The sequence below is a fragment of the Poromitra crassiceps genome (genome assembly GCF_964638095.1).
Source record: "Poromitra crassiceps genome assembly, chromosome: 2".
In the NCBI taxonomy this organism is placed as follows: Eukaryota; Metazoa; Chordata; class Actinopteri; order Beryciformes; family Melamphaidae; genus Poromitra; species Poromitra crassiceps.
Window position 1 is genome coordinate 104,396,640 of NC_139624.1, and position 17,176 is coordinate 104,413,815.

At 43.5% G+C, this 17,176-nt stretch overlaps 1 protein-coding gene across 1 annotated transcript in view; it reads right to left on the reverse strand.

Moving 5' to 3' along the window:
* LOC310772442 (transferrin receptor protein 1-like) overlaps positions 1-14,481 on the reverse strand; it is a 30,880-nt gene extending 16,399 nt beyond the window's left edge. Inside the window, exons 1-5 of the mRNA XM_083632260.1 lie at positions 14,465-14,481; positions 7,408-7,459; positions 2,135-2,342; positions 1,415-1,682; positions 902-1,039 (exon numbers count right to left, since the gene is read on the reverse strand). Of these exons, the coding sequence (XP_083488386.1) occupies positions 902-1,039; positions 1,415-1,682; positions 2,135-2,342; positions 7,408-7,440 (647 nt within the window). The 5' untranslated portion in view covers positions 7,441-7,459; positions 14,465-14,481. The remainder of the gene's footprint in view (positions 1-901; positions 1,040-1,414; positions 1,683-2,134; positions 2,343-7,407; positions 7,460-14,464) is intronic.
* Positions 14,482-17,176: the final 2,695 nt, after the last annotated feature.

The window sequence follows — 17,176 nt, forward strand, 5'->3', positions numbered from 1 at the left end:
CCCTCTCCCCCCCTCTCCACCCCTGAGCTGCGGGCTCCTCCCCACACGCACACAAGTCTGTTTTCGCAGCCTCGTTTTTGCCCCGGGCGGATCCCAGCGCAACAAGGAAATGGCAAACGGGACTGAAGGAAAAGGTTTGGCCGTTCGGCTTCGGGTGCTGCCTTTCTGGCAGGGAATCGTGTGGAGAAACTATATGCAGACAGATAGACAGAAGCAGAAGAGCTCAGTTGTGGGCGTGGATCGAAGCCAACTGTCAGCTGCAGACAGAGCAATCTATATGGCTCTGGCTGCAGCATGCATCGGTTTCGCTTTGATCACGGCTTTCTCCGCTTTCTCCTGCACAAAGTAAAGGATCTGAGGTGGGTGGCGCAGCTCCCGTGTAGATGTTTAAGGTGGCGCCGTGTGATCCCTTGAAGGGATTCATGCTCACTGGCTGGGTACGACCTTAAACAGCAGAATTATGGAATAATATGAATTATGATTTTAGGACGTCCTTGGCACTTCTCGTTACTTTTTTTTAGGACGTCCACAGACGTCCTTGGCACTCAATGTGTTAAAAGCCACCAGTATCCAGATAAGTTCTCTGGATAATGGTCGCATTTAAAAACTATGTGTAAATGGGGTGTAGGACGATCGTGTGAGGTAGAGAATTGCTAGGAAAAGAAATAGGAAATAAAAGGACAAGTCAACATGTCATCTCCCAAGAATGATGCACCAAATCAGACTGGTTTAGCACTTATGGCCTTTCAAAAGTTTGAATTTTTGACATTTATTGTAATTATAGCACCCGCAGCACTACATTTCTGCTTATGTATGTATGTATGTGTGTGTGTGTGTGTGTGTGTGTGTGTGCGTGTGTGTGTATGTGTGTGTGTGTGTGTGTGTGTGTGTGCACGCGTACCTGTCTGATGTCTGCAGCTGAACGTAGTGGATGTCAGTCCAGGGATCCATCTCCTGTGTCTTGAACGTCTTGTAGATCTCGTCTGCCAGACGTATGTCTTCTTCACTACCTGCTGAACGGCTGCCAGTATCAAAGACGCTGCAGAGACAGAAGTGAGAGTTTGCCTGTTAAATTTGTCTCCGTTCAGGATTTTCAAATAACCCTGACATGATGACATGAACCATTCTATTTTCTGAAGATGCTGCATTAGACTGGAAACACTGTTACTTTTCAGCTCTTATCAGATCTTTGTTGTTTGTTGTTTCAGTACTGAATCAATAGCCGCTACCTTAGATAAAGTTCCTATGAGATATAATTGTATCTCGAATTTACAAGAATAATGTGGACAAGAGGGTAGATGTGCATGTGTTTTCTGTTACCTTTTTGTCTTCACCTTCAGAATGACACAAGTTCAAAGCAATCCTGGTTGGCAATGAAGTGAATCTTGATCTAAAACTGAGTCTGTGTGCGTACCTCAGATGCTTGTCAAAAGCCTGGGAGGTGAGTTTCTGTTTTAGCAGGCCGGTGATCTTCTTCCAGTCCAGCGGAGCTTCTGGAGCTGCAACGGGCATCTTCGTCACCTCTTCCTGTTCTGTAGGAAGGGGAGTAGGAAGGGCTGGACAGGGGGAAACGGGCATCTTCGTCACCTCTCCCTGTTCTGTAGGAAGGGGAGTAGAAAGGGCTGGACAGGGTGCTGCCCCCTGCTGACGTGCACGGTGCGACACATAGCCCAACATGTAGCCTGGAAGACGGAGACAACGCAAATGGTTAGAAAAGTGTTTATTGTGGTTTATTAGAACAGAGGAAAGGTATGTGCCTGAGCCTGCCTATAGCAATTAATGTCGGATTTAACATTAAATCATTGCCACAGTAATTTTGAGACATTAGTATGATTACCATATAAACAAACAAGACTATTGTCGTGAAGATGGCAGTCTCTTGTTACATTGTGTGCCACCGGTTCAGCTTCATGACAAAAAAACAGGAAGAGCGCGCAAGATTTATGGGGGGGAAGTGTATGGCGCCATGGTATCATGCATTTAAAAAGGTTGTTATACCAAAGTTTCACAATTAATTTGACACTGGTATATTGAAATTTAAAAATGCTACACATTGCACCTTTTCTTGTTGGAAAGTGAGACAGAAAGAGTTTGATGTAAAAACAGACAACAGGTGAGGATGAGTGTGGCTTACCGAGGATGAAGAACAACAGGACTCCCAGGGTCACCCAGCAAACTTTATGCTGGTGTTTCAGAGATAGCCTGGAGCAAGGAGGGCCTCCCGGCTGGTGTGTGATCTCGGTGGCGTCATCGATGCCGTTGTCAGACAGTTTGACTTCCACGTGGCTTCCTCCTTCCTCGTCGGGCTGCACGGTGAAGCGGCTGTATCGCTCACCCTTGATCTGCAGAGGGTCAAAGGAAGAGCAAGATCTACTGTCAATCAAAACTACTGTATGGAACTATGCCACTGTGCTGCTCAAAAGGCCCATATGGCCCAAAAATATGACAATGACAAAGTCGGGCAGCTGTGGCTCAGGAGGTAGAGCAGGTCGTCCACGTCCACTAATCGGAAGGTTGGTGGTTCGATCCCCGGCTCCTCCAGTCCGCATGTCGAAGTGTCCTTGGGCAAGACACTGACTGAACCCCAAATTGCTCCCGATGGCTGTGCCAGCACCCTGCGTGGCAGCTGGCCGCCCTCGGTGTGTGAATGGGTGAATGTAGGCACATTGTAAAGCGCTTTGGATAAAAGCGCTATATAAATGCAGTCCATTTACCATTTACCATTTCATTCAACTTAAAGTCGAACTGAACCCATTCGTCACGTGCGTCGCAGTCCGTTTCAGACTGAAAACATAATTTGTCTGAGATGACAAGTTGAGAGGCGGGTCATAGTATCATGTCGATGATTTGATTTGACAATTCTGTCGACTGGCTTTGGCATTGGTCAATCATGGCGTGTTCCACCCCCAAATCATGTGGGATTCAGTGTGTTGTCGTGCTACGCGAGTGGGATCCGCGGGGTACCAGGCAGCCAGCTTCTTCGTGCGGAGCGAGCGGACAATCCGATGCATGGGTGCTGCCCGCCCGCCTGGAATCTCCGAGGGCAGACCCCTGACAACCACGCTCTCAAGCGCGCGGGGCACCTTTTACGCTATTTCTGTAAATACGATATTCCTCGAATGCGCGTTTTAACGAGCCAGTTACATTTCTTTGCATTCTTAGAGATTATAGTTTTTGTTTTTTGTTCATGTTTCTAACAATTGGCCAAGTTAGTAGTTAGTTTATGGGATAGGAATTCTGCCAGATGACAGGCACTAGGTGCCATTTTCTATTTCATTTGGAAGAGAAAATTATCCTGAAATGAAGATTTGATTGACAGCTGCATGTCGTGATATGATTGGTTGAAATGGGGTAGAAATTTGATAGTACTAGGTGACGTCAGCAAACTGTACATTACTGTTATCAATGACATCTTGAAAAATGAACTTTTGATGTGAAAAACTAAAGAAATTTGATTTTTGTGATTTTTTTTGCATACATTATTAAATAGGTGCACTGCATACCCAGGTATTTGAACTAAAAGAAAAGAAAAGTCATTTTTGGGTTCAGCTCGACTTTAAGTCAAGCTCATCGTTGCTCAACCCTCATTACAAGGCAGACCATTTGACCCCCGCGCAGCTTGACTTCACCATAACTAAACTCCAGGATGAAATGGTGAAGTTCTGGTCAAACTAGAACGACCGCAACGCGGACTTATGCCTCCGCCATTATAGTTCATTCTACAGTCCAAATCGCCATTTGAGGCAAATTGGAAGAAATACCGTCAAGGCGCTCGTGAGATGTTGCGTTACAGAGCTTGAAAATTGGGTGTGTGAGGTCACAGTGACCTTGAACTTTGACCACCAAAATGTCCTTGAGTCCAAGTGGACATTTGAGGCAAATCCGAAGAAATTCCATCAAGACATTCCTGAGATATTGCGTTAACAAGCTTGAAAACGGCATTCGAGAGGTCACAGTGACCTTGACCTTTGACCTTTGATAACCAAAATGGAATCAGTTCATCCTTGCGTCCAAGTCGATGTTTGAGCCAAATCAGAAGAAATTCTATCAAGCCGTTCTTGAGATATTGCGTTAACGAACTTGGGAATGGCGTTCATGAGGTCATAGTGACCTTGAAGTTTGACCACCAAAATGTAATCAGTTCATTCTTGAGTCCAAGTCGATGTTTGAGACAAATTTGATGAAATTCCGTCAAGGCATTCCTGAGATAGCGCGTTAACAAGCTTGAAAATGGCGTTCGAGAGGTCACAGTGACCTTGACCTTTGACCACCAAAATCTAATCAGTTCATCCTTGAGTCCAAGTCGATGTTTGAGGCAAATTTGATTAAATTCCGCCAAGGCATTCCTGAGATATCGCGTTAACAAGCTTGAAAATCAAGTTCAAGTTCAAGTTGACTTTATTATGTCCCCGAAGGGCAATTGGTTTTGCAGCATAGCCATACATACAAAAAGTGCAATTGACGTATACAATACAATACAAGGGTGGTAACCTGAGTACAGAGGGCTAGAAGGCCAAACAACAAGAAGTCTTCACCGATCAACCTGTACGTGCAAAATTACAATATACGCTGAACTCGGTAGCATCTGCTACAGCGATAAAAACAATAGGATTTAAGACCAAAATAGAAGATAAAGGATCAGAAACGATAAAAAGATAAAAGTATAAAAATATAAAGGAATGAAAGAATAAAAAATGAAATAAAAAAATGAAAGGACAGTGCTAAAAATGACCATTTGGGACCAGAAGTAAAGTGCATACTGTATAACGCATCCTAAAAACAGCCACAGCAACAGCAACTAACCTAGGAAGAGCTACCTCCTGCCCCGACCTGAGTGATCTCACGATTCGATACGATTCGATTATACAAGTCTACGATTCGATTCGATTCGATTATACGATGCATCGAGATGCATCTCCGCTGCATCGAGATGCATCTTAAATCGATGCATCACTTTTTCCGCAATACATGATTTATTTTTTCTCACTTTCTTTTTTCTCACTGTGTGGCTACTTTTAAAATAAAAGTGCATTTGGAATTGCATTGTATTATGATCCATAATTAAAATAAACAACTGCATGTACTTACATTCTATTTTATTTGATTACCGTATTAAAAAATATATATATATATATATATATATATATATATATATTTTTTTTTTATAATCGATTTTTGATATTTGTTAATCGATTCAGAATCGTCCTATTAAGCATCGCGATGCATCTCTGAATCGATTATTTTCGGCAGCTCTACCTCTAAGCTGGTATGCTGCCAACCAGCACGAACACTGAATACAAATAAGCAGAACCTTTTAACTGTAACAACACACTGTTTTTATTTCTCATAACTATTCAGCTTAACTTTTCTTCAAACATCAACATAATAAACAAAATAAGACTTTTGCCTACTAGTGCAACTTGAGAAGAGGCTAATACGAACAATAGTGCAATCAGAATGGACTGGCAAAAAAAATAAAAAATAAAATAATAATATATATATATTTTTTTTTAGGTTTTTTCGGTTCGCACGTGATCAAACCGGTTTGGGCTCGTACACCGAACCGAACCGGTAAAACCGGAAATCGACCCATGCCTAGTGGTAGTCTATACCTGGAGCCAGAGGGCAGGGGCTGAAACTCTGAGTATAGGGGGTGAGAGCTGTCAGTTAGGATGGCCCTGGCCTTTCTTCCAACCTGTCTATTAAAAAGCTCAGACATCATGTTCTGCTGGACACCTGAGATTTTGCTGCTCACTTTGACAATTCTGGAGAGTGAGTTTTTGGCCTTGATGCTTAGGTGACCATACCAGCACACTAGAGAGAACATGAGCACAGACTCGATATTTGATCTATAGAATAAAGACATCAGGGTCTTGTCTACGTGGAACTGGGACAGCTTCCGAAGGCAGTGCAAACGTTGCTGGCCCTTCTTGCACAGCATCTCAGTATTATGGTTACAATTCAGCTTGTTATCAATGTGGGTCACAAGGTATTTATAGCTGTCAACAGAGTCAATCACCTGCGCCTTGATGACAGTGCTCTGGGGGGTAGAGGGCTGACGCCTAAAATCGATGCACATGTCCTTCGTTTTAGTGACATTTAATTGGAGGAATGCATTGTCACACCAGTTCACAAAATCGTCAATCACGGGACCGTGGCTGTTTTCCTCATCGTGAAGAAGGCTTACGATCACCGGGTCATCTGCAAAGTTTAAAATGTGCCTGCCGTCATACTGGCTCCGGCAGTCATTTGTATACAAAATATAAAAGAGTGGTGAGAGAACATACGTAGCCCTGTGGGGAACCAGTGGATGATGACAGTTCCCCTGACAGACTCCCATTCACCCTTACTCTTTGGGTTCTGTTAGTTAAAAGATCCAGAACCCAGCCCCCAATGTTACTTAAAATCAAGACCAAAGTCATTAATGAGTTTGTCAATTAAAATGTGGGGTTGAATAGTGTTAAAAGCAGATGAAAGATCTACAAAGAGCAGCTTGGCATGGGTTTTGCTGCCTTCAAGGTGTTTAAAAACAAGATCTAACAGAGTGGCGGTAGCATCTTCTACCCCACGGCTAGCCCTGTATGCCAACTGGAGGGGGTCCAGCAGATGCTCCGTGTCGGCAAGAAGTTTGCTTTTCATCAGTCTTTCAAAGGACTTCATAACTAGAGAGGACAAAGCAACTGGCCTAAAATGGTTAAAAACCTTGGGGTACTTGCTTTGCTTTTGGCCACTGGAATGACTGTGGACTGTTTCCAGATTGTTGGCACCCTCTGCAGGTTAAGAGACAGCTGAAAAATGTGACAGAAAATAGGTCCTAATTGTTCTGCACAAGAGGAGAGCAGCCGGCTGCTTATGTTATCAGGACCTGGGCTTTTCCTATAGCTTTGGAGGATTTGAAGGCTTTGACCACAGAACGTTCGTCAAAGGGGGCACAACCAGGAAAAGATAATTTAGTTTTCAGTTCTAAAATCTCAAAAATGGCGTTCGAGAGGTCACAGTGACCTTTGACCTTTGACCACCAACATCTAGTAATCAGTTCATCCTTGAGTCCAAGTCAATGTTTGAGGCAAATTTGATGAAATTCCATCAAGGCATTCCTGAGATATCGCGTTAACAAGCTTAAAAATGGCATTCGAGAGGTCACAGTGACCTTGACCTTTGACCACAACATCTAATCATGCACTTTACAGGTTAATTAGTTGCCATTAAATTAGACAATTAAATTAGCTTATTAAAATGACAAAAAATCATCATCAACCGCCCAACAAAATGCAACCGGCGGTGGGCTGAGCCGACCGTGGGTCGGCAATATATTTGTCCAAACGCCCAAACCCTAATGCCTAAACCATCAAATGTACACATGGGCAACAGTCATCTAAAAAGTAATAGGAGAAACAAAACACTCACCACGCTGTTAAACGCCGACCTCACTCGATCCATTGCTGCTGCCGTTATGAATCTGAAGAGAGAATGTGGGGAGGGAGGAGATGAGGTTTTCAGGTCAACTAAGGTCTAGAATGGTGGAGGCTGTTTCCTCTGTCAACAGGGTGACTGTTATTCACCGGAGCAGAGAAGCCTGCACTGGTGATGGATGCTAAACGCTAGAGGTGATTGGGTATTCACCCTTAAAGTCGAACTGAACCCGTTCGTCACGTGCATATGAGTCCGTTTCAGACTGAAAACATAGTTTGTCTAAGATGACAGGTTGAGAGGCGAGTGATAGTATCATGTCGATGATTTTATTTGACAATTCTGGGGACTGGATTGGGCTTTGGCGTGTTCCGCCTCCAAATCGAGTGGGATTCAGTGTGTTGTGGCGCTCCCCTCGGGAAGAGCCTGGTGACGCGAGGTTAGTGGCTGAGTGGAGCTCAGCGAGCCGCAGGCAGCCAGCTGCCTTCATGTTGCCGAGCGGAGAGTGCAGCACGTCGGCCTGGAATCTCCGAAGTGCGACCCCTGACAACCAAGCTCTCGGATGCGCGCGCCATTATCGTTGCTGTAAATACGATATCCCTGGAATGCGCGTTTTAACGAGCCATTTACATTTCTTTGCATTCTTAGAGATTATAGTTTTTGTTTTTTGTTCATGTTTCTAACAATTGGCCAAGTTAGTAGTTAGTTTATGGGATAGGAATTCTGCCAGATGACAGGCACTACGCGCCATTTTCTACTTCATTTGGAAGAGAAAATGATCCTGAAATGAAGATTTGATTGACAGCTGCATGTCGTGATATGATTGGTTGAAATGGGGTAGAAATTTGATAGTACTAGGTGACGTCAGCAAACTGTACATTACTGTTATCAATGAAATCTTGAAAAATGAACTTTTGATGTGAAAAAGTGTGAAAAACTAAAGAAATTACCGTAGATTGTTGTGATTTTTTTTGCATACATTATTAAATAGGTGCACTGCATACCCAGGTATTTGAACTAAAAGAAAAGAAAAGTCATTTTTGGGTTCAGCTCGACTTTAACCTGACAGTTAAATAGCAGAAGTGGTTTCTTCCAAAGAAGGTAGAGGCCATTTCCTTTTCTCAACCATTAAAAAAAACTCACAACAGGGTTTGTGGGGTTTCACAACTAGAGCGTTAAGAAATTATCTGCCACTAGAACACTTCTTAAGCCATTTCTCAAATGCACTACTGAACAGACATTTGTAAAATGCACTACTGAACAACAGACATCTAAGATGCACTACTGAACAACAGACGTTTGTAAAATGCACTACTGAACAACAGACATCTAAAATGCACTACTGAACAACAGACATCTAAAATGCACTACTGAACAACAGACATCTAGAATGCACTACTGAACAACAGACATCTAAAATGCACTACTGAACAACAGACATCTAAAATGCACTACTGAACAACAGACATCTAAAATGCACTACTGAACAACAGACATTTGTAAAATGCACTACTGAACAACAGACATTTGTAAAATGCACTACTGAACAACAGACATCTAAGATGCACTACTGAACAACAGACATTTGTAAAATGCACTACTGAACAACAGACATCTAAAATGCACTACTGAACAACAGACATCTAAAATGCACTACTGAACAACAGACATTTGTAAAATGCACTACTGAACAACAGACATTTGTAAAATGCACTACTGAACAACAGACATCTAAGATGCACTACTGAACAACAGACATTTGTAAAATGCACTACTGAACAACAGACATCTAAAATGCACTACTGAACAACAGACATCTAAGATGCACTACTGAACAACAGACGTTTGTAAAATGCACTACTGAACAACAGACATCTAAAATGCACTACTGAACAACAGACATCTAAAATGCACTACTGAACAACAGACATATAAAATGCACTACTGAACAACAGACATCACATCGATGAACAACGATGAATTTCACTGCTCTCAAAATACGCTCTCACTAGATGATTCATATCACACACTTGACATTTATTTAGATTATCTTCTGAAATGTCACATTTAACCAACCTTGCAGGAACTTTCACAATCCAACCTGAATCAATTCGGCATTTTCAACCAATATGGCGCTTAATCACAATACAGCTCAGTCTGTTTGACATTTGATTGTTATCACCTGCAGTGTTTCCCCTAGAACATTTTTCAGGCCTGGGGGGATTTCCAAACGTACGCGGGCACAACGGTGGGGGCCCTCGCTGGCGATGCTAAACTTTTAGCTAACCTGTTCACATCTATGTTCCCAATGGCATCCCAAGTATCATCATACTATTATGGGATGTGATGCAAACAGTTGTATTATGGGATGTGCGTTTCCCAGGCAACGACACGTTGACACGTTTTGGAACAGCGCTGCACACTGGCACAATGCTCCTAAAAGCAAAATGCTTATTGTTTTGAATGATTTGGCATCTTCTATTACTGTCAACACTGTCAACACCAGTATTGTTGTATTGTAATAATATGCCATAAAGGTTTATTGGAATTTTGGGGAGAGCAGGGGGGGAAATCTTTTTTTTTTTTGCAATTTATTTTCTGGCCTGGCGGGGTGGCGGGCCCGCCAGGCCTGTAGAATGGTAGGGGAAACACTGACCTGTTAATTTATTACAATCGCCTGTTATTTTCCTACCAAGATGGCCGTGTGGTGATAACAGAGTACTATGAATAGGTATTAACACGTACATTAATGCAACGTGCAAAAATATGCATCTTGCACACTCAGTGACTGGAGACAGGTCACGACGAGTAGACAATAACTAGACTCCCGACTTAAAGACATCGCCTCCACATCATAACAATAATAGCCTTGTTCCCTTTACAAACATGTCAGACACACTCCCGAGTCGGCTCAGGCTTGAGAAGAGGAACCTGTCCCAACTGACTACCCACAGCTTCCTCATTCTTTTCTAGACGTTTCCATTTCCTTACAGGTGACACCTGCCAGGGGGCCTCTTAGCCGACGGGATTTAATCATTTAATCAGCGCCCTTCAGTGAACGCTTGCAGGAAATGGTGGCTGGCACAAATAAATGACACTAACAGACAGCAGCACTCTTCCTCCTCTGTTTTCTGCGGAGGTTTGAGACAGACCAGGCTGCAGAAAGCCATGACAGCGCTCTAGGCTTTCTGGGTTTCTCATGTGGCCCCCCATGAAAAATAGTTGCCCACCCCTGCACTATACTGTACCTCTCTACATCTGTTTCCCTCTCCCTTCCTCTCTCTCTCTCTCTCTCTCTCTCTCTCTCTCCCCAGCTGTCTGTAGCGGTGAAGTGTCTGAGGGGGGGGGGGGGGTGTTGGACTCCGAGGGTCTGGATGACTTCATCAGAGAGGTGAACGCCATGCACTCCCTCAGCCACCAGAACCTCATCCGCCTCTATGGCATCGTGCTCACACAGCCCATGAAGATGGTGAGAGTCACACACGCAGGCAAGCAGGCAGGCAGGCACGCACAGACATACACTCTCACTCTCTCTCTCTCTCTCTCTCTCTCATACATGCACATTCAAGCAATAGGGCTGAACGATTTTGAGAAAATACCTAATTATGATTATTTCAACCGATAGTACAATTGCGATATTAACACGTTCACTGCCAATGACGAGTTGACTCGTCAAACACAATCCAACCGTTCACTGCCAATGACGAGTTGACTCGTCAAAAAATAAAAAATAAAATTTTTGACGGTGCTACGTGGATCAATGTCCCCCACGTCTCCTATAAAAATATTGGAAGTATTGAATGTGTATAATCTATTTTACCGACCAACTAAGTGGCGACAGTGCTCTCCCGACAGAGAGAAAGCCAACCAAAAACAGCCGTGGGAGCAAGCCATTCTCAAGGAAATGGCTTGGCGATTTTACAGTCATCAGTCACCAGACTCGCCCGAGAGCGGCCGCGCCAGCAGCAGCACACCGAGAGCGGAGAGCGGTGCTGGCGTGGGGGATTGCAAATTTGCATAATAGATTATGGGTGAAACACACTTTGAAACACCCGCAGAAAGGCCAGAATCGCACGCATTCCGAAAACCCAGAAACGAACGAGCCTCATTCTCATACTGTAGGCGAAAACGCTTTCACGCTGCTGCACACAGGCGCACAACGGTGGGGGGTTCCAAAAATAGACTGGGTGGGCAGCATAAAGCCTAGAATCGCACAAAGCTTCATCAAAGCTCTCAACCGAAAATCCAAGAAACGATTGAGTCCCATCCACAGTCCACACTCGCCACACTCGCCGACGAGGGGCCGCCAGAGAGGGAGGCTGCTCACTGCTCAGACAGGCAGGAGAAACTGGCTTGTGACAAACGCCACCAGACACGCCCACGGAGGGAGGAGTTTAAAGGAGAGGGTGTTCAGAACTATATTGTTCAGATGTCTGATCTCTCACTGATGCCAAAAATAAATGGTTAAAGTGACTGTTCTGCCTGTTTGATTGAATTTCACAAAACTGCGATTATCTCAGCTTCCTGTCTCAGACGCTGAAACCATGCTGTACTCAACGGCTAATATCTACATAACTACTAACTCTACAAACTAACTCTTTTAGACAGAGAAAGCACACATTCTATTAGTACTTTTGTGAACTTCGTGTTCACAAAGTCCAAGCAGAAAATTATCCTCGGCTCTTGTAAAATGAGCCAGAATCCTCAAAAAACGGCTTGGCAGAAGCTACCTACAGTAAAAAAAAAATGGCTGGCAGTGAATGTGTTAAAGGGAATGAACATTTTTACATACGGTAATTCTTATTTTAATTGAAAAATTTATGAAATTAAAACTATTACAGTGTGATGAGTAACAACTGTAGCAAATGCTTCCTCCGATACATGTGCAGTCACCAGCCGCTTCTTTTCACCTGACAGCGGGGCCGAAACCCTAGGCGCGCCCGCTAACCTTGAACCTAAACTTCGCATCACTGATGACATCACTGTCACTGATGATGTCACAATGCATATGACATCACTGATGATGTCACACTGCCTATGACATCATCAGTGCCTATGACATCATCAGTGCCTATGACATCATCAGTGATGTTATAAGATGATTTTTGTCAATAATGATGTCACTGATGACATCACTGATGATATCATAGACATTGTGACATCAGTGGGACTCACTGATGATGTCACAATGCCTATGACATCATCAGTGATGTCATAAGATGATTTTGATCAATAATGATGTCACTGATGTCATATACATTGTGACATAATTAGTGGGACAAAAATTTAAACAGACAGACAAACATTACCCACTTGCTCCCTTTTATAGATATACGATACTAGATAGATAGATAGATAGATAGATAGATAGATAGATAGATAGATAGATAGATAGATGATAGATAGATAGCACACACGCTTGTTTAACAAGCTGAAGCATGCTCTGCCTGTAATTCAAGAGAAGTCTGCCTTTTCATTTCATATTTAATTTTAGTTCAATTCAGATGATTGAAATTGGATTAGCATGGCCCCAGTTTAATTAAAAGTTATGACCAGTTTAACTAAAAAGCATATAGCCTGCCTGTGATTCCTTTTTATTTCATATTAGTTAAATTCAGACTATTGAAACTGGATTAGCATGACCCGGTTAACTTGTTTTATTATTATTATTATTATTATTATTATTATTATTATTATTATTATTATTATTAACTTGTTTAAAAACATATAGGCATGTAATTCAAGATAAGTCTGCCTTTTATTTCACATTTCATAGAGTTCAAATAAGACTTTCTGAGCATGACCAGTTTGACTTGTTTAAATTTAAAAACATATAGGCTTGTAATTCAAGTCTGCCTTATTTCAATTGGTTTTTAGCCGTAGTTGCACTTCTGTTGCACTGTTTTGTTAATTTGAGGTTTATAACAGTGCATGAAGGCATTGTGTATTAAATTAATGCGCTATTTTTTGTGCAATAAATTTGAGTGGTTTAAAAAAAAATCTGAAATTTGGGTCGCGACTTCATGACAAGGAAAATAGTGGGTCCTGAGGCGACACCAGTTGAGAACCACTGATCTAGATTACTAAAGAGATAACCATGCCAACCCTGCTGTCACTTCCTGATCGTTTCCATGTGCACAGCATGAGGCTGAATGTACCTGTCATTAAAAATGCATTTGCATGTCTCAGATCACTAGCCTGCTTCTATCAAGAAAGTCGTGATAGGCATAAAGAAAGAGAGAGCAAGAGAGCGAGAAAGAGAGAGCAAGAGAGCGAGAGAGCAGGAAGGAATAAGAGATGATTCAGCTTCTTTACAGCAGTGTTTCCTGAATGGATGGAAGAGATACTGTATGCGTTGTGAGTCTGGTGCTGATGATGGGGCCTCAATAGGCAAAAGAGCACTAGCATGATTTTAGGGGTCCTCCTGGTGGGGCCAGGCTACCTGGCATTAACGTTAACAATTTCAGCCAAAATGATTCAGGACCACTGCTGGGGATATTAAAGTAGCAAAAACAAACATGTACACATCGACCTACCGATCATAAAGACACAGAACACACATTTAAACTGTAAACATTATTTAGCTGTGATGATTAGCTGCAGGAAAACGGCACAAACATGATCTAGATTACTAAAGAGATAACCATGCCACCAACCCTGCTGTCACTTCCTGATCGTTGCCATGTGCACAGCATGAGGCTGAATGTGCCTGTCATTAAAAATAAAAAGAAAGAAAGACAAAGAAAAAAGAAAACGCTATCTCGTCAATTCATAGATGACGTATCACGATATATGAATTGGGAATGTATGCACAAGGCACAATTTAGGCAGAACTTCAAGGGCAGGTGACAGGTGACATAAGTAACGTTAGCTATAGCTACAGTAACTTAGCTGCTAGCATCTTGACATCAGCAGCATCTCTAAGATACACACGTTTCTTCCTTTATAACTTGCCAGTTTCTTCTCAAGCGACTGCTCTAAAAGGTACGTACAGCTCGATATCTATCTTATCCTGAACTTACCGCACTGGAGAAAAAGATGTTCGTTAACTCACCTTTCAGTCTGCACCGCCCCGTGTCCTTATCGGCTGTGTGCTGCCCATGGATGTAGGCTGATGGTAGGCTGTGCCTGGGCTGTGCTACTATTTCCGTGTCACGTGACATCACCGTGAAGTCACGTAGGCAGCGAGACAGAGAGTGACGTCATACGTGATACACACATACACCAAGGGACCAAAGAGCAGTTTTGTAATCTTGAAACTGAGACCCATATGTCATTTATTTTTGGATTGTTTATGTGCAAAATTGTTTTGGATAGAGATAGTGTCTCTTCAAGGAGCTGACTGGTCCAACTGTTCACTTAGAAAAAAGAGACATATTTTTTTATGAAAAGAGTGATATTGATAGTAAAAGATGATTTATTTTGAACCTTTTTATTTTATATGGGAGATACTACAGTATATACATAAGTGCAAGTGGACTACCAAGAAACCACACGTACCAACAGTTCAAAGTTGAATTCGGACATTACATTCAAACTTTATGTGGTCTCAAGAACAGCAAAGCCTTAAAAACTGTGAATATTTGTAAAGATTTAAATATTTTTATTAATGCCTGAGTTTATTCTAACATGATACCCCTGTTTGTTTGTTTGTTTGTTTGTTTGTTCTGTTTTTTTATTTTTTTTATTTCTATCGAAGTGGCATACTCTCTGTACTGATGTTTAATGTATGCTTATTGACTTGTATGCTTTGGAATGAATCAATAAAAAAATAAAATAAAAAAAGGGTCCGGCGGTCCGAGTTGTCTTGAACAGGACTATTAGGGACATTCACACCAAAAGCGTTTTTTTCAGTCAGAACGCTATTAAAATCATGTTGAGAGCGCTTCCATTGTGCACAAAACAGCGCACGGAGCGATTTTTTTGTGCTCCGTTTCTTTTCCCCTGTAGTCGCGTGACGCGTCCAGTACAGAACACAACGACCACAAGGACGGTAGCCAGCTGGTTTTGTCTGTTTGATGTTGTTCACTGTCAACACGAAAGCCAGATTATTGCCAATTCCAGCAGCGGAGGTTGAAAATCCCTCGGGAGGAGAAAAGGTAGGTGGAGTGAAAAAGTCGAGCAGGGCGCTTTTCCTCTAATGTTCAACTTTTTTCAGCTTTAAAACGCCCACAGCACTCCTCCAAAAACAACAGACCCCACCACTGCTAAACGCCAGGTGCGTTCATTAAAAGAGGAGCACGTTTAGCGCGTCCTTACATAGAGGGGCAGCTTGCGAACAGGCAAGGCAGGCAACTGCTTGGGGCCCCAGTCAGTTAGGGCCCCCTGAGGGGTGACAAACTTTACTCCAAAAAAGGTCGTTTAGGGCGGCAGGACATGCCAGGTCAGGGTGAGAGCGGGTCGTTTAGGGAGGCAGGACATGACAGGTCAGGGTGAGAGCGGGTCGTTTAGGGAGGCAGGACATGACAGGTCAGGGTGAGAGCGTGTCGTTTAGGGCGGCAGGACATGACAGGTCAGGGTGAGAGCAGGTCGTTTAGGGAGGCAGGACATGACAGGTCAGGGTGAGAGCAGGTCGTTTAGGGAGGCAGGACATGACAGGTCAGGGTGAGAGTGGGTCGTTTAGGGAGGCAGCACATGAAAGGTCAGGGTAAGAGCAGGTCGTTTAGGGTGGCAGGACATGACAGGTCAGGGTAAGAGCGGGTCGTTTAGGGTGGCAGCACATGAAAGGTCAGGGTAAGAGCGGGTCGTTTAGGGTGGCAGGACATGACAGGTCAGGGTAAGAGCGGGTCGTTTAGGGAGGCAGGACATGACAGGTCAGGGTAAGAGCGGGTCGTTTAGGGAGGCAGGACATGACAGGTCAGGGTAAGAGCGGGTCGTTTAGGGAGGCAGGACATGACAGGTCAGGGTGAGAGCGGGTCGTTTAGGGAGGCAGGACATGACAGGTCAGGGTGAGAGTGGGTCGTTTAGGGTGGCAGGACATGACAGGTCAGGGTGAGAGTGGGTCGTTTAGGGAGGCAGCACATGACAGGTCAGGGTGAGAGTGGGTCGTTTAGGGAGGCAGGACATGACAGGTCAGGGTGAGAGTGGGTCGTTTAGGGTGGCAGGACATGACAGGTCAGGGTGAGAGCAGGTCGTTTAGGGAGGCAGGACATGACAGGTCAGGGTGAGAGCAGGTCGTTTAGGGAGGCAGGACATGACAGGTCAGGGTGAGAGCAGGTCGTTTAGGGAGGCAGGACATGACAGGTCAGGGTGAGAGCGTGTCGTTTAGGGAGGCAGGACATGACAGGTCAGGGTGAGAGCGGGTCGTTTAGGGAGGCAGGACATGACAGGTCAGGGTGAGAGCGTGTCGTTTAGGGCGGCAGGACATGACAGGTCAGGGTGAGAGCAGGTCGTTTAGGGCGGCAGGACATGACAGGTCGACTACACCCATCAAGGGTGTGAAGCAGCAAAGGCACAAAACACCAATTCTCCTGCAATAGGCTATAGATGAAATCCAGTCTGCAAGTGGGTTGATCACATCCATCATAATTATAGCAGTGTTCATGATGAGGCATAACTGGGCATAACACTATATTTTATATCAACAAAAAAATGATTTTCAGCAATGGATTCATTCTGTTTTTCCTTACCAGTATACTTGAATCATGCTGTAGCTTGAGATTGCTCTTTGTTATCACATTTGAAAATTCACTAAAGGATTTTGATTGATTGAAAATAGATTAGCTGCATGAGTGTGTGTTAATAATTAATTCATGCAATTATTTTG